The 25,422-nt window shown below is 45.9% G+C and overlaps 2 protein-coding genes across 6 annotated transcripts in view; one reads left to right on the top strand and one right to left on the bottom strand.

Moving 5' to 3' along the window:
* Window positions 1–3,646: 3,646 nt before the first annotated feature.
* Window positions 3,647–11,955, bottom strand: RNF6 (ring finger protein 6). 3 transcript variants are annotated; one of them, XM_084532603.1, is made up of 5 exons: window positions 11,858–11,951; window positions 11,107–11,188; window positions 8,273–8,485; window positions 7,602–7,709; window positions 3,647–6,911 (listed from the first exon to the last, which is right to left on the bottom strand). In XM_084532603.1, the coding sequence occupies exons 3-5, from the start codon at window positions 8,463–8,465 to the stop codon at window positions 5,176–5,178; spliced, it is 2,037 nt and encodes a 678-aa protein (XP_084388729.1). In that variant the 5' UTR covers window positions 8,466–8,485; window positions 11,107–11,188; window positions 11,858–11,951; the 3' UTR covers window positions 3,647–5,175. The 3 variants fall into 3 exon arrangements, with proteins under 3 accessions (XP_084388729.1, XP_084388731.1, XP_084388730.1); XM_084532605.1 differs by lacking the exon at window positions 11,107–11,188 and having other exon boundaries at window positions 11,858–11,955; XM_084532604.1 differs by lacking the exon at window positions 11,858–11,951 and having other exon boundaries at window positions 11,107–11,510.
* Window positions 11,956–15,276: 3,321 nt separating this feature from the next.
* Window positions 15,277–25,422, top strand: part of CDK8 (cyclin dependent kinase 8) — a 72,499-nt gene continuing 62,353 nt past the window's right edge. For 2 of the 3 annotated variants that reach the window (XM_084539263.1, XM_084539264.1), the window contains exon 1: window positions 15,277–15,429. In XM_084539263.1, coding sequence (XP_084395389.1) covers window positions 15,302–15,429 — 128 coding nt within the window. In that variant the 5' untranslated portion in view covers window positions 15,277–15,301. The remainder of the gene's footprint in view (window positions 15,430–25,422) is intronic. The other variant, XM_084539265.1, reaches the window with a different exon arrangement.

Here is a 25,422-nt window from a genome sequence, read left to right on the forward strand (position 1 = left end):
TCAGCGCATAGCAAAAGAGGATTCTTGTCACTTACAACAGGTAGGCACCTGCCTGCAAGGCCAAAGAGAGTTTCCCATTCTCACTGCTGCTGCTATCCCCATGCTTGCTGGAAGAAAGCCACTAGAAATAAATCCATCTGTATTGTTTGAGCTTTCTTTCGTACAGGAACTCTGGGTAGCAAAGGACTAGTGACCCCTCTGCCTCAGGGCGGGCTTTTAGCTCCACTCTCACCCGTTCCTTACCGCCGCTGGTTTCTCACTATCCTCCTGCATCCCTTTTACTCGAAGTTTGATCCAAGCCTGGCCACCTCCTAGCACACCTCAGCACCACAGTGCTCTCTCTGGGCTGGCAGCTTTGCACTGCCAGCCAGGTAACACACAATATGTGGCTGCACATACTTTCCAGTGGATGTTTTTATAGCAAAAAGAGCTAACCTTGCATTAATTGACAGGCACGAATGGACAGGTCACCAAATCATCACATGTTCTCTAAATCACAAGCCTGAGAAGCGCAGCATCAGTCCAACAGGGCAATCACTCACACCAGCTGGTGCTGGAAATGCTGCAAGAAAAGTGTGCGTGGAGCCATTAGCACATACACATCACACCTTCCATACTAGACAATAAATACGGGAGAATATGAGTTTTTGAGGCTTCCTGTACTGAGTACTGTTAAGATTGCACAGCCTCAAGAAGCCTGGTTGCTGTGACACAGGAACAGGGCTGGGAAGTGTCCGGCTCCTGCTGCCTCCAGGGTGACAAATGCAGTTCCACAGTAGCCAAAGCATTATTTTAAACAGGGGGGCAAATATGCTAATGGATGCTGCCAGAAAAAGCTGAGAGCTTCACTAGGGAAAGAGCTTCTAGTTGGGATGTAAAAGTCAACTAAATTAAAATGTCCACAGCAAATTATTGAATATGCTGAATTTTAAGAGAAAAGGAACACAGTGGATTGTTGGATCATTTGTCTTAGCGAGACAGAGGCTTGACAATTTATGAGGGAGGAAGGAAAGAAAGAAAAGAACAAAAACCTGTGGCATTCCAGAATTTGAACTTTTGGCTTCACTGCTTTGTTTTGTAGAAAAGACTAAATAAAACTCAGGTACAAATCCTGGACCCTAAAACCCAATATTGCGTCAGAACTGAAGTTTTCAAAACTACATTTTGGATAATACCGGAAATGTTAGATAACAGGAAATGCTGATTTTCTGCATTCAGGTAACAAACTGGATTTCAAACACCTGTATTCCATCCATTTTCCAGACATCTGCACCTTTAATGCACCTGTGAACAAAAGCTCTTTGAAAAATAAACCTATCATGGGCTACTTTGAAATGTTAGATGTTTAAAGTTACTCAAAGATTGACTGATATTGCAAAAATGATGAAGCTACTAAGAGTTAAGTGAGTGGTCCCAGTGTTCTTTATATGCTCTCGCTTTAGCACCTGACCTCAGGCTGTTCTGGTGATAGCAGACCACAACACGAACTGGATGTTGCTCTGGAAAATGAATGATGCACAACGGTACTTTGATGCCTTTATACACAAACTTGAGTAGCCCAAGTGTCATGTCACTGTCCTAATTTGCATATCCTTTTTTTTTTCTTTTAATAACATGACATGACTTTTTAATGACATTTATAAAGCTGTATTTAAATATCCAAACCCGTGAAAAAAGATACAGGCAAAGGCTATTGCACCTTTACATGAAATATGAGAAATAAGCAAGTATTATTCCTCTCCTCAGCCGCTTGCAAAGGATAAAACATGCTATTGGATCACCTCACGGGATGGAAATCAGGGATACCTACCAGGATTTAATAATGAACACACAAACTTCAATCTGAGGGTGCTTTACCTGGATTTCAAGTTCTCAACAGGTAGCATCTTAAGGATAATTACATATTTATTGTCCAAAGTTCTTCATACATTTACTTCTACTCTTTCATTAAAAAAAAAAAATAAATCACAAGTTTACTGATTAAACAGCTATAAATAAACGGTTAACCTTTGAACTAGAAGGCACTGCTAGTGGAAATACCTGTGATATTTAGTGCATGTATAAGGGACCAGGAAAAGAAACAAAGAGTGTGTGATAGAATCTGCAAACGGTACAGAATTAATGCGGTACTAAAAGTAAGGACAAATCACAGAAGGTATGGTGCCCAGGATGACGAAAGGGTAGAGGAAATCTGACTTACACAAAACAAAATAATCCAAGAGGGAAGAAAAGAAACCTGCACACTATAGTACATAAAACCAGCACGCAACAATCAGTTCAAGAGTAGCAATCAGCATTCAGAAAAGAAATTGTGAATCTTTTTGCATGACTTGTTAAGGTATCAGCTCAGTGTTGAGCAGCTATCAACATCAAAAACAGAGCAGTAGGAATTATTCAGAAGGCCGCAGAGGGGATAAAAAGGTGCTATTGGATCACCACATAATGCTTACTGCATCCACATCTGGAACACTGCATGAGTATTAGTCCTCCCATTATTAAAGAGCAACAGGAATAGTTACAAATAAAGAATAGCTTCTATGTAGAAAGAGATGAATTAGGTCTCCTAAGTTAAAAATAAATTACAATAGTGGAGAAGGGACATTTTTTTTTTTTTTTTTAAATTACAATAGTGGAGAAGGGACATCTATAGGATTCCAACTAGCAAAATGAAAAGGGAGATGTTATTTTTGGTGACATTGCATCTTAAAATACAAGAACTAGGAGTCTTAAAAAGTAAAAGGTATTAAACCAAAAAACTTTTCATACCAGAAACTCTAACTCTGCAATGGGAAGCTGCAGGGATCAAGAACACTGATGGGGTTGAAAACTGCTAGGAATTGCATGGAAAATAAATGAACAAAGCAAGCCCTCGAACACACAGATGGCTTGGATCAAGGAACCCACAAACCGCTGAGGAGGTAAAATAGTATTTGGGGGTGGGAGCGGAGAACTGAAGGAACGCCACAGGAATACCAGCAACAGAAACCAATGCCAGACTGAACCGCTGAGGCTTTATTTGGCCCTACCCACACAATTTGCTGGGGAAGGGAGATGATGAGCAAATGACACCCATTCAAATGAGGTCAAGGGTAAACATGAGACAGCTCATGTGCAGCAGGACAGCAATATAGCATGGAAGACTTCATCCTTTCTACCCAGTAGCCCATGATTTCTATGGAAAACTAACCATACATTTGAATATTCCCCACCTGTAGCTCAGTTACAGGTATCCTGTCCTGAACTGTATCAGAAATCTTGCTCTTACCATTACACAATGAAATCCCATCTTAATGAAAGAAGCCATGTGCATCCTCCCTCTAACCTGTAGGGCATTAGTGAGCACGTAAGCAGAATTCGAACTAGTTAGTTAAAAACAAACAAACAAACAAACAAACAAACAAAAGCTGTATTTATATATATTCCCCACAGTAAGGGATTTAACTTCAAAACGTCTTGGAAAGAACCAGTCAGCAAGGCATCAGGAAGTCAAAGGCCGGTTTCTACAGATGTGGGACCTGAGTGAGGGAGCTATCAAATATAAAGGAAAACCAGACAGAGAAAAGGAAGTAGCAGAAGGCACCCACGCATTTACACACTGTCCGTAACAAGAAAAAAGAAAAAAAAAAAAGTAGTTCTGATAATAACATTTCAGTCTCCTCACTTTTTAATATTGCTAAGGAGGCACTTAAGAAAGGTGTTAACATTACTAATAATTAGCAGTCGAAATCACATCAGAAGAGATCTTACTAATATCCTTAAGCTCATTTAAATCTCTGAAGAAATTTCTTAGAACTACTTTTAGGAATAGAAAAGCACCTCAAATCTGTGGGGCTTCTAACACAAGCTTTTCATGTGCAAAACTGAAAAGGACATAGATTAAGATGGGATTGTACCATTTCGTTTCCCTTCAACGTTGTCATGACGACATGTCGTAACTGAAGTGTGTCTTGTCAAGGCAGTCCAAGGACTAAGTCTTGTTATCAATTGACAGGATATGGCTCAAGAGTAATTCACACAAAGCCTCCGTTATTTATTTTGTAACTTTATTTCTTTATAAGTTATTGGTATAAAGTTTAATATCTAATTATACAGTAATCTGGGAACTTTAAGGGAAGCTTATTTTGTCTTTTTTAGTGTCTTTTGCCATTTGGTCCTCAGACATGTTTTAAGAGGACTAGTAATACATGTACCTTAAAATTCTGTACAAAAACACTTCAAGCCTTTGTTTTGTTTGTTTTTTTTTTTTTTTTTCTGAGTAGGATGCACAAAACATGCATATTGTAGACAATATAATGGTTAAGGAATTATTTCCCTCTTTAAACTAAGGCAGTCAAAAAAAACCAACATGAATATTGAGTAATTTGGAAGAGTAAAATGACATCCTCGGTGCTCATTTATTCCTTGAGCAAATATCGTGTTGAGTAAGACAGACCCTCTCGGAATTGTCACTGATTTGACTGCTGTCTGTACTGAAAAGACGGCGATTGTCAAAGACAGCATTTAATTATGTACATTTTATAACGTCACTAACCCCTCCGCTTTTGAGTATGAACTTGTCAGCGTTAAGCATTGTGTAAAACCACATGCAAAAATTGCCATAAAAATTTTAAATAGAACCAAATTGGCAAGTTTTTTGGAAAGGATATTTCAATGTTAAAAAAAATATATTGTATATTAAAATGAGCACTTCAAGTAACTTAAATATCTTTAGCAAACATATCCAGCAAGAGACTCTCTGTAAAAGAAATTGTTCTTAGAACAAAAAGCTAATGGATGGCTATTTAGACTCTAATTTTTCAACACAGTGGTAGGTCTGTGTGAAACAATTTGTCATCTAAATAAAGTGAGTCCATTACACTGTTAAAAAAAACATACATTAAGCAGGACTGATTAACTATTGCATTTCTGTATTTACAAAAGTGCTTAGCATAACAAAATTACCTAAAAAAATATAAACTTTACCGATATCATTTGGTTCTATGTGTACTCCTAGATCTGCACTTGGAGAAAAATAGTATTTACATTGCTAGATTTAGACAAGTTTCCTATTATTTTTAAAGAAACCTAACAAAACTCCCCACACAAATGGACCCCTATGCAAGTCAACTCATTTGATCTGGCTCATCAGAAACAGAGCAGAAGTAAACCCTTGAATACTGAGCAGTATAAATTGTTTTAGCCGTTGTCTGTGGCGTTAGACCCCAAAACAGGCTGCCGACAAATCGGGCAAGTGGAGTTTTCAGAAAGCCAGCGATCAATACAATGAATATGAAACTCATGCATGCAAGGTAACTGCCTTAGCTTATTTCCTGTTACGTATTCATTAATGCAAACACTACACGTTTTACTTATTTCATCTTCAGTGTGAATATCCCCATAATTCCGCGTGGAAAGATTGTCAATCTGCTCTTTGGTTAAACCTCTTAAACGCTCGTCTTCGTCATCTTCGTTCAACAGGAAGAAGTGGGCGAGACGAAGAATGGGCAGCGTTCCATTTTCCACTAGGTTGTTAGCATCTTGAGACTGCCTGCTATCTTGGTTTTCATTGCTGCGGCCGTAGTGCTGAACATCATCGCTCTGTCCGTTTGTTTCGCTCCCACCTTCTGCCGCGTGCCCATTCCTAGAAGAAAACTCACTTGGATCACTGCCGCTGTTGGCTGCACCGGAGTTATTCTGCTCCGCGTGTACATCTGGTAAGTGATGGCTGCCTCTTTGCATTTCCGAGTTAGATTCAGTTTCCATTAAAGAACTCAGTTCTCCAAAACCGGTCATAATCTGCCTAAGGATCGATCGAAGGGCCACCGATGAAGGTTCACCGAGCCCGGTTTCTGAAATCCGGCGAAGAGGTATCCGTATAGTGCTAACGTAGGTTCGAATACCCGCACGTTCTGATCGCGATATCGTGCGCCGAAATCCCCCACTGTCACTTTCAAAGGTAACTGTGTTTTCTGCCATTCCTACTCTAGAACGAGTCCTGCTAGCAATACTGTCCCGATCTCGGTTTTCTCCAGGCCGAATTCTTCTCACCTGAAGATCTAGTGTAATCGTTGGATGCCTTCTAACAGCAGCTACCGGCCTACTAGATTCCTCCTCCTCTAAAGTTATTCCCAAGGACGGGGCTGCACTGGAAACCTGAGGAGTCTGAGCAGCACCTCTTGCTTGTTCTTCGGCAGGCTGCGTAGAAAGCTGTGCTGTTTGTCTTCTGGTTCTGGTGGCTTGCTGTGTATTTCTATCCTGTCTCTGCCCGTGTTCCTCAGAACGAGCAGTGTCACCTTGCCTTTGAAGTGGGGAGCGGCTTCGACTACTCAGAGTAGATCTCAACCGCAGAATTTCCAGTCTTTGGTTTGAATTCATCCGAACGTTAGTTCTAGATCTGCCTCTTGTGACTCCTGCTGAAGGACCTCTTTCTGGCGTTTCTCTCTGCTCGCCAGCAGCTGTAGAATTATTACGTGTAGCACTGGTTTGGTGAAGGCCTGCCAACTCCCTCGTTCTACTCCTGAGCCTCCCTGAGACTGGGTGCGAGGCTGCTTCGGAGCTCTGCGCCACAGAACTTCTTAAAGACCTGGTCCTCGCAGTGCCTGAAGTCTCACTGTTGGCCTCTCTCGCAGTCCTGCTCCTCGTTCGTGTGGTTATGGGACTGACAGCTCTTTGATGTCTTCTTTCTAAATACACCCTGCTACTATCTATACCCACGTACTCTTCACCAGCAGTTTCAAAACTGTTGTGCTCATGATTTATGTTGATTTCAAGACTAAATCGAAATTCCCCACTGTTTGGATTTGTTCGACTCACAGCTCTCCAGGTTTGGTTCCCACTCTGTCCACTGCGAGTGGCATTGCCTGTGCGACGAAACGTGTTCAGCCATTCCAGCAAAGAATCGCCGTTTGAGTTTTCTCCAAGAACGTCAGAATCTGAGAGAAACACAGAATCGTAAATGTTCATACAACTGTGCTCAACACACGATGATGCATTCCAAATCCTCTATGCTTGCTGAGCCCCGACTTCAGCGATGTTACACTAGCAGGACAGCCGCCTTTCTACGGCTAATATCATTTTGCTGAAAATATGCTATATAAATAAAGTGTTTGGTATATTCCCTCTTCCCCCTGAGTTGACTATTCCTTTCCTAAATCTGACAAATTGGCCAAATAATTAAGCCAATACTGCTGGGAAATAAGGACAGCATATATAATACCAACCTCACTGTTAAAACAAACAGAAACAGAACAAAAATCAGCACAGAGGATAACAGTTGTCCCATTAATTTCTTTTCAGTTCTAACTCCTCTAACATACAATAAAACCTTTTAAGAATTAAAAGTGAAAATTATTTCTGTGCTCTTAGATTTACTACCAAAGGCAAACCAGAAAAAGAGAAACCAATCTGTGGCTCACGTGGAAATATTTCATGAGAACTGATTCTAAGTTCATTTTCCATCTCTACAAAATCTCTCTTAATTGGAGAACATTTCACTGAGGCAGAATGGGTAAAAAAACATGAAATGGCTGGTTCTGAAGTTGGCCAGCATTTCCATAAACATCCATACAGAATAGTATTTACGCATCACGTACTACACAAACATACAAACGAAGTCTATTTACCTCCAACAGCTCTACCTTCACCTTCTCTGTTTTCCAGATCAGCCTGTGATGCCAGACGCTCCTTAGCCCCCTCCAAACGTTGCTGCAACTCTTCTGCTGTTATTTCCCCTGAAAAAAATTTACATTTTGATAATGCCGTTAGATAAGACACTTATTGGCTCAACACAGCCATGAAGAAGTAACGGTGTTTTCTATCTTGAAGAAAAATCTTCAGAAACTAGGTAAAATTAATTAAATTTACAGAGCACCAGCGTGAAATTGGAAGACAGGTAAACAGATAACAGAGGAAGCAAGTACAAAGGAGGGGAGGTGTGTGGATGCTGAATGTGTTGCCAAGAGCACGCTGGCTTCCAGCAACTCAGAAGCCCAAAAAAAACAGCACGGATGAACAGCTACTTTAGTTCACCAGAAGTTAATTATTTGGGCTTGGATATCACCAAGAGAGAGGTGTTGTGCTTGAGAAAGTTCTATTTTTCTTCCAGCTTGAGTATCTTGTTTAAGGTAACTTTTATTGGCTATCATTAATTTTAAACAGAAATGTAAGATTTTCCCCCTTTTCTACAAAAAGAACAGCTGCCAGGCTACTGAAGTTGTACAAGCACATGCGGTGCCTGATGACAGCAGCATTACTTCACATTACAACTTCTCTGCTGAGGGCACCCCCATCTTACCAGGAGTGCCGAGCAGGTTGCGGTCTCTCATCAGCCTGTAGTCTTCTTCGTTGAGCTCATTGATGAACTGGTAATAGGCTTCCTCCCTGCTGAGGCGCTCCCGCTGCCGCTGCCTCTCATCCTCGCCGTAGCTGTGCTCTCGTGAAGACGCCTGCTCATTGCCGTTCCCTGCACGGTGCCGAGAGCGATCCATAATGGGAATGCCAGGTTGTCCTGCACAAAATCGGAAGGTTAGACTGCAGAATTATTAAGGTAGGAATTTACCAAATTTACGAAGTTCCCAGCATTTTCAATTAAGTTAGTTTATTAATAAATAGCTAAAGATGGTTAAGATGAATCACTTTGTGCAAGTATTTTGCTTCTAACTTGCACAGAGACAGCCAGAAGTCCCTTTTTCCTATTGAAAAGGCACACCAGTTGGTACACCAACTTTAAAATACAATAGCAGAGTCAAACTTATTTTTAGCCAAGTAAGGATATTATAGGAAATCAAAGGGTAACAATCTGTTTCCCCTCTCCTGAGGGAAATACAACAGCAACGTGTAGTATTTTAGAGGCTAAAATATCACTGAAAACACTGCTCTGTGATTATTCAGTGCAACTTCTGACAACCACAGTTACTGCTTTGGAGAAGCCTATCTTCCGCTCGAAACATTTACTGATAAGCACGTGAGACTACAGCATTATCTCAGTCACTACCACCACGCCCTTAGCACAAAGCCTACAGATACATTTTTGATGGAAATTATTCTTGTGACATTCTGACATTACTTGTACCCTGCCATCTTTAATCTGAGGATTAGCTAACAAAGGAACACACATCTCCAGAAAAGTGCTGTGGGAGAATAAAGGCTGTGCTTACCCACAGATCTTCTGAGCACTGAACCAGCGTGGCCATGCCCTGAGAAGGCACAGCCAGCCAGCCTCCTAGGAGCAGGAAGAGGCATCATCCCTCCTGATTGCTGTGCTACTACCTGCTCTCTCTGCTTATGACTCAATTCTAGGCCACCTGAGAACTACCTGAAGAAAACCTGTCCTCCAGTATTCAGTTTAAGAGAGAGCAATGCCTTATCCTTTCAACAGGGCTTCAGATTTTTACAGTCACCTGTAACACCTGCTGAGGTAGACAACCGACAGAGCAGATCACTCCTAAAGAGGTCGCCTGGCCAAAAGACTCACCAGATAGCACCATTCCATTTACTGCAGAGAAGAAGTTATTGGTTACATGCTTCTTTGTTTGCTTTCTGGGGGGGAGGTGTGAGTTGACCCACATATCCAACTCTCTCCAAGCATTAAATGGGGAAACAGAGCAGCAATCTCAGCACACTCCCACTCAGTAATTAGTCTTCCCAGGAAAGCTCATGAGCCAACAAACAGACCAAACCACCTAACTATTAGACACATTCAGTACAGAGCAAATCTTTGTCGATGCTGCCAAAAGACACGAAGAATCAGGAAATGTATTTGCCACGAGCAGACACTGGCACACATTTAATGTACCTTGCTTACATTCTCTTGTGGATCCATTCTGATGCATCCTTCATCTCCTCATTTTCCATCCCAAATGCTACTTTTCCCCCCACCGCAGGTAACTGTGCTTGCAAACGTCCCTTCCCAACCAGTCTTGTCATTCACCTCTATCCTGCATCCAATAAGTACGTAATGCTTCTCTCCTAGCTCCTTAACTCATTTAACTTAAAGTCACATCCAAGTATCTCCCTTTCAAGACCTTTTCTATTCTGATGATGTTTGTGGGGGCTGTTAACTTACTCTCTCTCTCTTTGCTCAACCTCACAAGCTAAGTAATCGCTGACTTCTGTTCGTGGCTACATTCAAATCAGGTCACTTCTCCTATCACACTCTGAAACACCGATTTCTCAGCCAGCTCTTATTACCGTGGTTTCCTCAAAGCAAATGCAATTGTCTCCTCCCGCCACTCAGCACACGGTCAGAGCATTATCATCATCCTGATGGCACCAACTCTTGGCTGTTGTCAGGAAAATGCCCAACCCATCCTGCACCAAACATTACAGAAAGTGCCTCTGCCCTTAATGACTTACAACTTGAGATAAACAGAAAAGGGGAAGAGGACAGATAAAATTCATTTAAAGCTGTTATTTAGATGAAAGCCTGACAGTAAGTGCTGCTGTTTGCCCTACCAGTAAGTTAACTGACTTCCTGGATGTATCGCCACGTGCTGCACAGAACAGTCCCAAGTAAGCTCTAGAGACGGAAAGTCCATCGCATGCCGTCTCCCTCGATCTACATTCCAACTGTTGCTCAAAAGAGGCTCTTCACTTTTCATTTTGCATCCATACAAAACCTGGAAACCTCTTCCTCAGTTTTCGTGGGTGGTAGAAAAAAAATACTGCTTTGTTGACAACTGTATGGTGGGGCGATTAGTCACACTCTTTAAATGACTCACTTAGAAACGATAAGAAGTGTGAAGTGTTCGGTTGTCCCATCTGTTTGCATGGCATCCACTACCCATAGTTATTATTATCAAACATCAAAACGAAGTGCTTTGGCCCTTGAAGTATTTTAGGGTATTGAAATCTGCAGGGTATCAAGAGCACCATAACGAAATGCTCTGGCACTCAAGATACTCAGAGTATTGACGAGCTGAAGGGTTCTCAGTGGTAAGGTGTAAAAATGTGGAATTGAAAGGCCTTCATGACTCGGAATTACTCTTGCATTGCAAAGAAACAGGTGTCACACTGCAACAGTTCATGTTTGGTGGAACATTTAGCCTGAGACTCTTTTACCCCTTAACTGACAGCTACTTCAGCGCACTCGCTAGGACACACGTTCGTTTTTACCTAAGCTCCATATACCTTAGGCTTTCAGGTTTTGGCCCCCTTCCGCGGGTTCCTGTCCCCACCTCCCTCGGGCATCCATTTCCCGCAAGGCTACCGGCTGCAAGCAAGGACGACAAGCGCGTTTAGACGAGGGAACCGGCGGCGCCACTTAGCATTTCTGTCACACTCCAGCCTCCGGGCGAGATGATCTCACCGAATCGGAACAAAAAAAAAAAAAAAAAGGGGAGAAAAGAGACAGAGAGGACCCACCAGCCCCTGCGTGAGGCCGGACAGACAGACAGACAGAGCGGCAGCGCCGTGAGGCACCGACCCTTCCCCCCCGCCCCCCGGGTCGGTGCCTCAGGGGGCGGCGGGCGGCGACCCCCGGCCCGGCCGCCTGAGGGAGGGGAGGCGCCGCGCGCGGTGATTGACAGCTCCCGCGGCCAATCAGCGGGCCGCCTGCCGGCCGCCGGCCAATGGCGGCGGGGCGCGGTAGGCCGCGGGCCCTGCCGCTGCGCCCCCTCCCCCCGCGTTCTAACCCCCCCCCCCCCAACCGCCACCAACCGCCACCAACCGCCGCTAACGGCCGCCGGGCCCGGCCGGCCTCCAACGGTGCCCAGCAGGGCCCGGCCAAGGGGGTGCCGGGGCTGCGTGCGGCCGGGCAGCCCTCACAGCCCGGCCCCGCTCCGCGTTCTCCCCCTCCCCTCCCGGCCGGGAAAGAAAATGAGGTAAAAACGTTGAAAAACAGGTAAATAAAATAAAATAAAACTCCCTCCTCACAACCGACCCGTCGCTGTGCGGGCGGCGCGCTCCAGCCCCGATTGCGGTCCGGGCGGCTGCCGGCAGCCGCGACGCGCAGGTTCCGAGCCCGGCCCCGCTCCGCCCAGCGCCGCCCTGCGCATGCGCGGCCCGGCCCGGCCCGGGCGCGCGCCGTGGCCGTTGGGGCCAACGGGCGGGGCGCGCGCGGGGCGGGGCTGTGAGGAGAGCCCTGAGGGGAAGGGGGGTGGCGGCGGCGCCTCAGGAGCCTCGCCTGGTCCTGCAGCGTCTCCCCCTCAAGCATATCCCTTCATATATTCTCAATAAATATATATTTTTTTCTCACTTCTTCATTTTTTTTTTTTTCATTCCCTACCTTGTTCTCCGCATTCTCCCCCACTCGAAGCGTAGAGCCGTGTAAATTTTTCACACCGGTTGCAAACCCTTTTACAAATCCCACATGATGCTGACGGCGTACACAAACTTTCCACAAAAAAAAAAAAAAAAAAAAAAAAAAAAGTTTTGTACACAAACTTTCCCTTCTGAGTTGCTTCTGCAGATTGCTCCCGACAGGCGCATTTCACAACTCGTAGGAACTGTTAGCAAAAGGAGAGGATTTCGCAAGGATACCTTAGCTCTGTAAAAGCACCTCCTTCCTAGGATATCCAAACTGCTGATAATTTTGTTCAAATTTCCTTTCAGAAGTACACAAAGTGTGCATATTTGTTATGCCACTGCTCTTGATGTAAAAGCGACCCCTCTGCAATGCGTGAGGTGAGGGGAAGAGCGAGGCTCTGGTGCCCAGGACGATAACCTCTGCTCCCCATTTTAACAACAAGCTCCAGGATTTGTTTATTCTGGTTGAGAAAAGGGTTTACAGACATGCTACATTTTGTTTTCTCGTTAGATTACCCTTCTTTTGTGCCAGTAACTGACTTCCACCAGACAAATTGACAGCGTGTGGGGGGGAGATTTTTAGCAATGCGGCTATGCGTGGGGCCACTCCTTTATATTGCGTGTATAAAAGAAATGAAACCCTTGTTGTTATTCAGGTTCCTTGCCACACCAGGAATAATTAGAGATTACCACATTATACTATGATTTCCCTGGCCTGGCATAATTAAAATAGTCTTTCCTGAGCACCAATTTTACTTTGGTAATAAAAGCCAGAGTACCTGCCTTGTATACAAAGTAGTATACAAGGCTCTCTTAGAGAAAAAAAATGGTTTCTTCCCACAAATTTCCTTTGCCTTGTTATTAAAATCTTTTTCTCTCATAGTCTGATGTTTAGCAATCACAGTCAAACACAAAAACTTCACTTCTATCAAGCCCATATACGGACTGCTCATCCAGAAGAAGGTTATAACATATTTTAGGAAAATAGATGAATAAACTCATATATCCTTACTCAAAGCTTCTACTGAAATACTCCTTTTTCGACTTTTTCTACTGACCTTCCCTACAGTGCAGAATTCTCTGTTCATTTTATATTCATGCTTCACAACAGTACAGTATAACTACGTGCAGTATTTGCTTATTTTATGCCACATAGTTAGCACAATAATAACAACAGTAGATCTTTCTTTCCTCGATTATTATTATTATTGCACTGAAGGGATACTTTCCACAATAAAACACTTCCTCTGCAATAATAATAAAGGTAGCCTTTAGAGGGCAGCAAACCTCAGGCAATTACTATTTTTTTTTTTCAAAGTAAATTCTGAAAGTCTGCTTTAATTTGATTGTTCAGTCTTTTAATTTCTTTAGAAAGTAACCTTATTAGATTTATTACATATGTAAGTAGAACCTTTTAATACATAACTTAATAATACAGTGCCTGGGTTGGGGGTCTTCAGTGGAACAATATTGATACTGAAAAATATTGGTAAGCTGCCAATATTTTGGGAGCTGAGCAGTGAGCACCAAGACGGTCATGGGCTGGAGCACGTCCATGTGGGAGACTGTGGGCACCAGGGCTTGTTCTGCTGGGAGAAGGGGCAGCCTGCCAGCACTGGCAAAGAAGACAGGGCCAGGCTTTTTGCCCAAGTGCACAGCGGGAGGAGAGGCTGTTGCCATACATTTGAAAGAAGGGATGTTTAGGGTAGGTATAAGGACAAGAATTTTCACCCTGAGGACAGTCAGGTCTGGAGAGGCTGTGGAATTTCCCTCCATGGAGGTTTTCAAGACAGAGCCTCAGGCAACCTGAATTTAATAGTAACCCTGTTTTAAGAAAGATATTGAATTAGCAAACTTCCAGAGATCCCTTTCTATGATGCAGTTTGTTGAAATAATATAAAACAATAAAATAATAGTCAATATTAGGGTTTCTTTTCCTACAGTAAGGCTCTTTTCAATAATAATAATAATAATAATAATAATAAGAAGAAGAAGAAGAAGAAGAAGAAGAAGAAGAAGAAGAAGAAGAAGTAAGCTAGGCAGAATTTTGAAGATCTGTCAAGATTCTTTAGAACTGATTCTCTGGCTTATTCACTTTACAAACCAAACTGTTTGCAGGAGCAGCACTTTAGCTTTAAGTAAACTGCGCTCCTAAATGCTGCCAGTGTTCTGCTGACACATCTGCACATTAGCAACTGCAAGGTTTCCAGAAGTTGTTCATACTGTGCTAGTATGATTTTTTTTCTTTACACACAGAAAAGGGGGGAAAAAGAAAAAAGAAAGACCAACAAAGTGGACATTCTGGCGGCATGGGGACGTGTGATTGAGTATTGGTTGATAAGAAGAGCCCGTGTGGGACCTGGGAAGGAGCCCCAGACTAAAAAGTCTGTGCAAACAGAGCAACGCAGCAAAAAATGGATTTATATATTAGTTGCGAGTGGCATTTAACGCAGCTGGCAGGGAAAACTAACGAAAAAAATGAACATTTTGCAGAGAAGGCGGCCCCTGCCCCCGGTCTGCTGAGCTCCCTTCATTCTCTGAGGACTACATTTCCCAGCGCGCCCCGCGCTCCCGCCGCCGGGACTACCACTCCCGTCATGCCCCGCGCCGCGCTGTGCCCTCCCCACCCACCGCACTACACTTCCCAGCATCCCCCGCGCCGCAAGGTATGCCGGGCCGGGCGAGGGGGCGGGGCCCCGGCGCCTTCCACGCGGCCGGCGGGCGGGCGGGGAGCAGGAGGAGGCGGCGGCGGCTCCGCGGCGGGGGTTTTGCGACGCCGCTTTGCGACAGTGCCGTCAGGCGCCGCGGCCGTATTCCGCCGGGGGAGAGACCGGCTGGGTGCCGCCGGGCGGGCGGGGAGCGGGGCTGGGGAGGGAGGCGGGGGGCGGCCCGGGGCCTTCCTCCTCCTCCTCCTCCTCCTCCTCCTCCTCCTCCTCCTCCTTTTCGTCGTCTTCCTCCTCCTCCTCCTCGTCCTCGTCCTGCTGCCCGGGGGGCGGGGGGTGCGCGGCTGCCTGTGTGGGGGGGGCAGCGGCTGCTGCCCGGTGTGGTGGTGGCTGGGGGGGGGGGGGGGGCGCCGAAGATGGACTATGACTTCAAGGTGAAGCTGACCGGCGAGCGGGAGCGGGTGGAGGACCTCTTCGAGTACGAGGGCTGCAAGGTGGGCAGGGGCACCTACGGGCACGTCTACAAAGCCAAGCGCAAGGACGGGTGAGTGAGGAGCCGTGTCTCTCCCCTTCTCCCCCCCCCCCCGAGTTCCGTGCCCCCTCCGCCCCATTTCTCACCCCGTGCCCCCTCTGGGGTCCCTTCGGTCCCTCCCAGCCCGGCCCTTCCCGTCCCGTCCCCTCCGTGTGCCGACGGCTTTTGTGACTCGCATCCCCGGCTGGAGGGGCGCTGGGGGAGCGAGGAGAGCTTAAAGCGCTCAGCCCCCCTTTGCAGAGCGGGGAGCGGCTCCTTTTTTTTTCTTTTATGGGGCTTTCCTGTCTGGGTTATCACTTGTAGGCACCATTTTAGGTGTTCCTGCCGGCTGCTGCTGGAGCCGCAGGCTGCTGGTCCTTGCAGGGCTCTCAGATGCGTTCAGGGATCGTTATTTGTGGCACTGCTTAGCACAGACTGGAGCAAACAAATTTCTCTGTGCGGATCCTGTAGAGAAAGACAGGGCGAACTGTCAGCCAGCTCCCACTAATCCCTGACATGGCACCAGAACAATAGCGAGTGGGAAGCAAAAGAAACCGGGGAGGCAGGGGCTGTGCTAACAGGTCCTAAATCCTGGGCTGCATCCACCCGCTATTCCGGGGAGCCTGGCGGCAGCGCTCTGTGCCCTGGCAGTGAAAGAAAGCCTCTTTGGGAAGTCTGGGCGTCATTTCTACCTTTAGGTAAATAGCTGCCCGCAGCCTGCTTTAACTTCTCGCTGGAAATGGGAGCAGCTTCTTTCTCTGAAGCTTTCTCTCCAGCAGTGCTCGAGCCGTTGTCTGCAGCGGGACCGGCTGCGGCTTATCTCATCTGCTGATATTCATCGCAGCGCAGTTATTTCGGCGTGAATTGGGCTTGCTGCTATGAGTCAGCTAACCACTGCTGCTCGCACGGGTTGCCTCGGAATCCTGCAGGCTGTGTACAGCAGTCGCTCCCCAACTCGTCTGATTTCTTATTTATTTCATTCGGCAAAATTATCGGTCTGCTTGGTGATGGGAGGGAGAGCGTGGTCTGAGTTGGTGGTGGAGGTGGTGTTATTTCCAGAAATTCCAGGGAAATGGGATCGTGTGCTTCAAAAGGAGAATTAGAGGGGGATTTGAAGCAGAATTTCTTGTGTTCTCCAAGTGCATGTGATTTTTAAATCCTCTCTCTCCAGGAGGGTGGGGGAATCAAGATACGGTGTTTAACACCGCTTTAACAGCAGACTGCTGAGCTGCAATTACTGTCTCCTTTTTTTTTTTTTTTTTTTGCCTTATTGTTCCCTTAGTGCTTCCTTTCCTGCCCCTTTCCCTGGCACTTCTCATTTCCCTGCCAAATATCTGCAAACTCTCTCTGAAATATGCCTTCAGACAATCTCTGAAACATTTAAGACGTAGATATCTGTGGGTATTTTTATGGCTTATGCTATAGCTGCAGATAGGTGATGCTGAATCGAATGGCTGGAATTAGGCTCGAGGTAAAAGATTCCATTTTGATTCCCGTATCAAAAAGAGAGATTGCAAAAGCAAACCCAGACTAGCAGTTCAGTTTCCTGATAACGTGCCTGTTGCAGCAGTGGGTGTGTGAAAGGTAGAGTACCCCGCTTGTGCGTTGTTACATGCCAGACAGCGCTGTTTAAACACCCCGCAAACGTTTCATGCTGCCGGAGGAATAATCAACCCCCTCGGTTGCTCGAGCTCACGCAGCTCCAACTTTCTCCATGCTTTAAGCTGTTTGCTGTCTTCTGCTTGAACTCACGTAGTTTTTTTTTTTTCCTGTGAAGATGTGCGTTTGCCTTGAACTGCATTATATAATTCTAAATCTTATTTAAAGTAACCAAGTTCCATGTCTGTTAAAACGCATCACGTGTTTTAGGGTACTTTGAAGTTGTACCTCAGGACTGCAAATGTTTTGTTAGAAATACTGAGGCTGCTCTTTCTGAAGTGACATTCTACTTGTGGATGTGCAATGAACAGAACAATTACAGAGGAGAGCTGTGTTTGAGTAGTGCCCTTTGTGTGAATCTGTGTCCAAAAGCTCTTGGTGATGAGGATCCAGGTTACGTGTCCTAGCTCGAGGAAGGCAACTGGACGTCCTCTGAGCTACAGGGGGGTCTTTTGGGGACAGGCAGGCAGCCACCTCATCTTCAGGCACTGAGAATGCTTTTAAAAGGAGCAGAGAGTTCATGGGTGACCTGATGAGGGCATAGCCCAGCTTTTGGCCCCGCTCTGACACAACAGCTGCAGCCGTGCTGTGCCCTTTGCCATGAAGTGGGGCTTTGGGCCAGGCTTAGTGTGTCGAGAACATCCAAGGGGAATCTCCAGGCGCAGTTCCACGCGTGTTTGGTAGGTATTTGGGCCCAGTGCCTGACCCTGTTGGCCCTCACCAGTCTCGGTGTTACAGCCGAGCTCCGCGTGGTGCTTTGCCCGTGGCAAAACTGCGTGTGGTTCTCCACTTTTCACTTCAGTTCCTTCTGTTAGGAAGTTTGTCGTCTCTGTGGCTGAAGAGAGCCTTCCTGGCTTTGTGTCGAGCAGCGCTGCCTCTCCGATCCGTGCAGGACCTGCAGCAGGCTCTGAGACGAGCCAGGATGGTGTTAGAGCAGCAAGGGACAGAAGGCACCAGACTTTGGATCAAGAAACCGATCCTCATGTTTCTGGTGGCACTGGGGCAGTTCACTTTTATTGTCTAGAGAGCTCCAGCTACTTCCTGCATAAAAATCTGCTTTGTGTGCCTCCTGGGTGCTTAAAAATGTTGCTCAGCCCAGGTTTTAAAGCTACCTGTTTGACTTACGCAGGAACAGAAAAATACACCCGCATTTTTTAAGCCTGTTGGGCTGTCACAGAGACGTGAAGGGCTTTGCTTATTTAAATGACCGGATCAGACTCCTCCAAAGTTGATCAGGAACCGGCTCCCAGGTATTTGCCTCGGTGCACCAAAGCAGTGGGACGCTAGAGGGCTCGCAGGGGAAGCGTGGGCTCCCTGCCTGCTCCAGCACCCACGGCAGGCACTTTGCTGCGCTGTCAGGCTCTGCTTTCTGCGCCAGTGGCAGCGAGCTGATACCTAAGTGGCATCTCGTGTCATGGGATTGATCTTGCACTGTATTTTCCCTTGCTTCCCCTTCAGTTTTCAGCAGGCAGCTGCAGTCTGAAGTCGAGCAGGGATGCCGGTTTCGGTGGCGATTTGGAGCATTGCCAAATACTCTTTTTTTTTTTTTTCTTCTGCTTATCGGCTGTGGTTTGGATGAGAGTAAGAAGCTATCGAGCGTCGCTCTTAGGCAACGTCTAGCTCTTTAATTACAACAGCCAAAAAATGATATAATTGAAGATCTCAGACTGGAGCGATAGCCCCCAGTGCGTTACTGGAAGCTAACGTGGAAGCCAAGTCGTGTAAAATAACGAACAGTTTGGGTAAGAGGTGGTGATGCCGCTCTGGTTTCATAGAACTTGAACAATTTTTTTCTGAACAGTAAAATAAATAAATAAATAAATAAAATTAATCCAACATAGAAAAACTGTGCAACCTGTTGTCAAAGGGGAAATGCAGAGGAGTCGAGAGCCTTTGGTTGCTTGAGGGATTTTGCTTTCAGAAGTTCTTGGCCTTTCATAAGGTTGACACTGAAAGAGTTTAAGCCTGTTCCAGGTTGTATTTACCAAGTTATCACAACTGATTTCTAGCAAGAGGAACAAGGAGTTTGGGAGTGCAATGAAGAGGCCAGAGGGGGAATTATGCTCACAAGAAGTGCAGTAACAGGTCAAGACTTAGAACTTCTTGCTTCTCCCTGCATTGAGGAGTTGTGCTGTGAAGTTCATACCCCTAGTTTTTGGTATAACCTGCTGAACAGCTCATCTTCTGCTCTCCAGACATCCTTTTTTGTCTGTGGTTGTATCTGCGTGCTGCGGTGTGCCAGCCCCAGCTCCCTGCAGCAGCAGCTGATGCCTGTTGTGCGTGTGGTGAGAGCCGCGGCCGGCACGCGAGCTCCTGGCTGCTGCCTCCATGACGAGCAGCGCAGAATTCGGGGGTGCCGCAGGCTGGTGGTGCCCCTGTGACATGTCCAAGTTACCTTGGTGAAGTGTGTGCCCCAAATCTCTTCTGGATCCGTTACCACAGTCGTTAGAAAGCTCCTAATTAAACTCTTATCTGTATAATGAGACGTGCACTGTGCTGCACGGTGTCTTGGGCTCCTTAGTTTTTCTTGTGAAGTGCTCTCCTAACTCATTTCCCATCTGCTTCCTGCCCTTCTCTCCCTGGCAGGTGGCTCCAGGGCTCTGAGGTCAGTTGAGCAGCCTGCTACCTGAGTCCTTCTTGTCCCCGATGTCCTGATTCATTTGGGGAACCCACGCGAAGGTGGAGCTGGCACAGCCTCCAGGGGATGTTTCATTGCTACCTGAAGCCATTGGCAAGGAGGGTGTGGGAGCTGTTACAGAAGAGCAGATCTGTATCTGCTTTTTCCTGGATTAGGAATAAGAATAATGCAAAATGTAAATAATGTGGCCATGTACTGCTGCGCTTGGTTTCTTGTGAGGGAATAGAGGATAGCTGAGGGTGCTGGTTGTGGAGGAGGTGCATTTCCTGGAGAAGGATGCTCTTGGAGAAATGATGAGGCAGTGTGCTTGATCTAGCTCTTGCTCTTCTTTGATTCCCATGTTTTAAAACTCTTAGAAATTAAAATAAATAAATACAACAAAACAACTGAGAACCTTTATTACCTGAAATCTGAGGAGCTCTACCACGGAGGCTGTAAGGCAGGAATAAAAATGAAGAGACTTCAGCCCCTAGGACAGCCTTCAGTCAGTTACCCGTAGAGCAACATCTGAGGCTCTGCCTCAGGGAATGAACGGGGAGGGAGAGGTGAGTCAGGAATCTGGCTGTGGGAGCGGGAAGACAAATCCTTCAGCTCGCTCCCAGTGCTGGGTTCTGAGCAGCCCAACAGGAATTATGGAAAAACCCCAGGAACAACCAAAAAAAAAACCAACACTGTAAGTAAGCGCAGCGCAGGTGATTCCCTGAGTAGCAGCAGTTCTGTAGTGAACAGGCTGGAAGCAGACCCTGAGAAAGCGTTTCTTGACATCTGATCAAGCTTAATAACACTGAGGGGACTGTGGTGAGCCTTTCGTGCCTCTCTTGCATCTGCAGGAGCCTTTCTGGCCAGGGCAGGTTCTAAAAGAGCGACCTGGGGTGGGTGAATATCCGCCTGTAGGACCCGGCTTGTTCTAAGCAGTACAGCTTGTGGTCGCTGGCGCCTGCGATAAGGGCTCTGCGGAAAGCACAGCTCGCAAATCAAGATCAAACCCAACCACACAAAGGGGCCTGGTACAGCAGCCTCGCTCAGAACCTAACTCTGACACTGAGCGAGCTCAGGGTTGCTGCGTGGAGTCGATGTGCGACCGGCTGCTGGAAACAGCGAGGAGCAGGTTGGTAACATCATAAAGTACTCCGAGATGTGGACTCGGATTTGATGTGGATGGTGTGAATCAGTTCACTTCCCTCTGTTAAATTAAGCCTTAGAAATGCCCTTCAAGGTTCAATACAGGCATTTTTATCTAAGTTTGTTTAAATAAGGTAATGAGGCTGAGGCAGGAGCATGAAGATCGTTGTCTTTGTTGTGAATAAAAGCCTCACTGGTAAGTGGTGGCGGGGCGAAGCGTGGTGTGCTTACCTCAGGATTTGCAGGAGGAAGTCTCCAAATCAGGATTAAAGCTGCAGAGATGTTCTTGAAAGGACAAAACGTTCAGGAGAACACAGTGATTTTTCTCAAGTACAGCTGGTAGCCTAAACATCCAAAATTCAAGTCAGGCTTGGAAAAAAACCCGCGCGTGTTCTGCGAACGTGGAAGCACACAGCTAAAGGTCACTGGAACAATCTGCCTGTTTTTCTGGGAGTGCTCCGTTCTGTGTGCCTCTAACACCTTGTGTACAAGATGTTGACATTTGAATAAAGGACACTTGAGAATTACAGTAAAAAAAAAAAAGCCTCAATTCATTACTGGGTGTGTGAATACCGTGTGCAACTGGGAGCTCGGCCTACAAAGGGCTCAGGATTGCGCTCAATCCCCTGATTGCCCCTTGTGTTTCTGGCCTGGATGTGGTTCCTGGGAAAGCCAGGACCTTGTCCTGTGAGGGAGGGGCCTTGCTGCAGGTGTGCTTGCAATTACAGATACTGGATAATCCCCCAGTGAAGCCTATGAAAATCAGGTTTCGTGATCCCTGTTGTTCTCACGGAGCTACTGTGCGAGGTACGGAGCATGGGAAGAGAAATGGAGAAAGCTCTGCCTGCTGGGCTCCAGGACAGCGAGGCTGCAAGTGTGTAACTTGAATCTTATCTAACTTTTTGTATTTGAGCTGTCTGCTGTCCCAGCTCTTTGCTTTTTGAGTGAACGTCAGTCCTGTTTGAGCAGGGTTGAACAAAACAACCCCTCATGAGGAAATGTGCTCTCGCTGCCATTTGCTCTGAGGTTCATTCAGGTCTCTGTTAGCTTCCAGGTGAGGTTTTTACGACTGCCAGATGAGTGTCAGATAACCAAATGCTCAATTCAGAAACAAAAAAGGACCTACTGCAACACTGAACCTATGTGGGTAGAATCCCATGCACATGTAAGGGGGGAAAATAGCATTGGGTCTGCGTTTCCATCAGCCTGTGTGAGACCAGAGTGGCTGCAAAGCAGAAAATAGTCACGAATGGCTTGTTCAACTAATTTAGGCAGATGGAGAGACACCAAGAAAAACTTTGGGCTGGTGAGTAACGAAACAGCCGGTCAGGGGACACGCAGCAGGAGAATCACCTCGCAGCTTGGCCTGCAGTGCAATGGGAGGGCAGATTCAAGCTCTTGCCACCGAGGGCTGTGACAGACACGTTTTGTGCTTTGCTCCTGGAAGGATGCTGAGTCTGAACGAGGCTAAGAAAGCCGCTGAAGTACCACTTAACTTCGTGCATTTCTTTATTGGAAAGGGGGTGGTGATGGGAAGATACAGCTGCTTAAAGTTGGAGGAGCTGAAAAGGTGAAACGTTGCAAGCTGCCTGGGGACAGCCTTGGAAGCTTAGTGGCTCTCAGGGGGTGTGTATTGCTCACCAAGATGCTCTACCAGCAATTAAAGTACCTGACGTGGCCCAACAGAATACAGGAAGCCCTTGGCACTAAGAATATATTCTCTGAACAATTAAATCAAAAATTAAATGATGAATATTGAGAAGAATGACAGTAATGGTAGGCTAAGTATAAAGACATGATGGGATAGCCACTTGGCAATCCCCTCCCTCTCCCATAACCCCCTCAAAGCCCAAATCCCAGTCTTGAAAACCTACTTGAAGGGCATGAGGGCATGGCATTCTGCTCCCATTTTCTCCTCCCTTTTCTGATCAATCTGTAGCATGACACAGTCTGTAGCACCAGGGGATCGCTGAGCTGCAGGAGGGGTGTCTTGAGGAGGTGAAAAGACAGCAAGAAACGAGCTTTGTTTTTGTCAGGGCTTTATGAAAGAACTTAAAAGTTAAGGTAAGGAATGCACCAGATCCCAAAAGGCAGTGTTTGGAGAAGGGGCTGCTTGAACAAACTCATGTGAGTAGTCACTAGTCAACATGAGGCACGTTCACACGGGTGAAGGAGCTCGGAAATGAAATAAGCAGGTAATTAACTGGGATGTATAACTCAGTGCTTTGACTTAAGCTGTAGAAGGCTGGAAAGGGCAATGGTGACTTTTTTTTTTTTTTTTTAATAAAAATAGTGAAATAGTGGAAACTACCTGCCAGAAAGGTGGACCAGCAGCAGAGGCAGTGGAGATGTGAAAGGTTCTGAGGTGAGGAGACATCAGCTTTATATAAGAACAGGCTGAGGCAATGCAGTTGATGGAAAGGGACCTTATTTAACACTTTTTGGAAATCCAGGAAGATTCCAAAGGCTAAAACTAACCATAAGCACCTTCTCTGGGTAGAGAAACAGCCAAAGTTTAGGAATTAACGGGGCCTTTAGTAGTATCTCGTAGCAACTGGGCTGCTCAAAAGTTTTTAGGTTGTTTGGAAATCCCTTGTCATGAATAGCTGGGAAGCAGCTTGGCTGGTGATAGCTCTTTGGGGTGGTTGTGGAGGCTTGGGGAAGGGCTTTGTGATGGTAAGGGCGGTAATAAATGACGTGCTGGTGTGAAGTGATCCACATGCAAAAATGGTTCTTGACTCGCACAGCGCTGGCCTCTGATTTTATTATTCCTTAAGAGGTTTTTTGGGGTTTGTAATGATGGTTTTGTGCAAGTGCCAGCTCAGCGCAAGTAATTTTTAAAAAGCAGGGAGTCACGGGACTTATTGGCAGTGATGGAGAACAAAACGTCACGGTTACTGTAAATCAGGTTTTCGGCATTGTAGGCAGCAGCTTCGGCTTTCTCAAGTGCTACAGACACCGAGGTGACTTCAGAGGGGTTAGAGAGAAGAAAGGGTAAATTAAGTCCAGCAATATTTTCCTTTAAAAAGAAGAGAGAGGTACCTCGTGTAGTGCTTTATGTAAAAGTAGGGTTGAAGCTGCTGCGTGTTTTAATAAAGCAGCTCGGGGTTTTTATAGTCAGGAGCGAGGTACTGGTGCTTGCCCTTTAGTGCAGGATTTCTCCGAGTGCTGCGGTTGGTTTTGTCATAGAAGCAAGCCTTGTGATTGTGCTGTGTGAAAACTTAGACTTTAGGCTGGCTGTGAAACAATAATTTTGTGGGAGAAAGGAGAAAAAGGCCCTTAACTGCACCCCAGGCACTGTGGCCTCTTCAGGTACTCTGTGCTGGAGCTGATTGCAGGGATAGGTGGAAGGCTGTGGTTTGTAGTGTGTTCTTTTTGTTTGTTTGTTTGCCTTTGCCTCAAATTTTACCAATTTGAGAAAGAGGAAAGTAGGCAGAGAGGTAACTTCCCCTTCTGTGCCATGTCTGCCTCTCCTCATCCATCCCCTCCTTGCCTTTTGCTCTTACCACGTGCTGTGTTGCGGGTTTGGGGATACCCTTCTCATACCCTACTAGCGTAGACTAACAGGATTTATTATTCCAGGAATGAAGGTAGCTTGTTGCTGGTTGCAGGGGATGAATCTGCTGGTGGAGGAGCGTGGCACAGGCTCAAGCTGTCCTAGAGAGGGGTTTTGTGGCGAGGAGCAGGAAGGGAGGGATGTCAAGGAAAGGCTTTTCGTTTGACAGCAGCAAATTCTTGGGTGGGAAGAGCCCCATGTGTAGTGTAGCACTGAATTTACTGCTCTGCTTTGATCTTCTTGCCAAACTGCGTGTTGTGGCAAAAGTTTTTAATTTAAAAGAACACAAAGAACAAAAGGAACGAAGTGAATTGCTAATTGCCATTCACCGCACAGCATTAGCTGTCTCTCCGAAGTGTTATTTATTGGCTTGCTGCGGATGGGTTTTCCTCCAGCTGTGGGCAGTGACCTTTTCTTTCTCCACAAAAGGTCTGATTGCTGCGGGATTTGTTTTGAAGTAGAAAATAGTCTCTGCACAAGCCTTTCTCTCTGATAAAAATGATGGTGCTGTTCTGGCACATCAGTGGTACCATGTTCTGGAAGTATTTTGGTGCTGGAAGAAGTGCAGGTGCCTGAGTTAGCCCTCTGCTTGAGACATTTACTTCTGCTAGAGCATCTTGCTCTGCAATGCTTCCATTGTGCCAATGTTTTGGTGAGTAATGAGGCTTTTTATTTTTACGTGACATGCTGCAAATTTTGTTGTGAGCCCATGAAGTGGGCTTCATTCCCAAGCTGTGTTCCTTGTATGCTTTAATCTTTTGTCAAGGTTTCTTTGTCTTTTTATCCAAGCACACTCCATATAAAAATTGCATAGTAAAGTCTGTGCAAGACTGAGTCATGCTGATAGACTTCTTTCAGGATAAAATGTGTGTTTCTGGGGTGGAAGGCAAGTAGCAGATAGAAAGAAATGCAGAGACTGCCTTCTTTTCTCCCTACCTTTGAATATGCTGTTTTACCTGCTTGCATTTATTGTGAATCATGGATGTATCTTAAAGAAAAAAAAAAAGCAGGGTTTAGAAATATTACCATAGAAACATATCTTTAATTTTCT

Source organism: Aythya ferina (genome assembly GCF_964211825.1).
Source record: "Aythya ferina genome assembly, chromosome: 1".
Taxonomy (NCBI): Eukaryota; Metazoa; Chordata; class Aves; order Anseriformes; family Anatidae; genus Aythya; species Aythya ferina.

What these genes read in the sequence shown, in the direction of transcription:
- RNF6 (XM_084532605.1), bottom strand. Translation starts at nt 8,465, where the DNA reads ATGGATCGCTCTCGGCACCGTGCAGGGAACGGCAATGAGCAGGCGTCT. An exon ending in CAACCTGCTCGGCACTCCTG is followed by an intron (nt 7,710 to 8,272) that starts GTAAGATGGGGG and finishes AATTTTTTTCAG; the next exon opens with GGGAAATAACAGCAGAAGAG. An exon ending in TGAAGGTAGAGCTGTTGGAG is followed by an intron (nt 6,912 to 7,601) that starts GTAAATAGACTT and finishes TGTTTCTCTCAG; the next exon opens with ATTCTGACGTTCTTGGAGAA.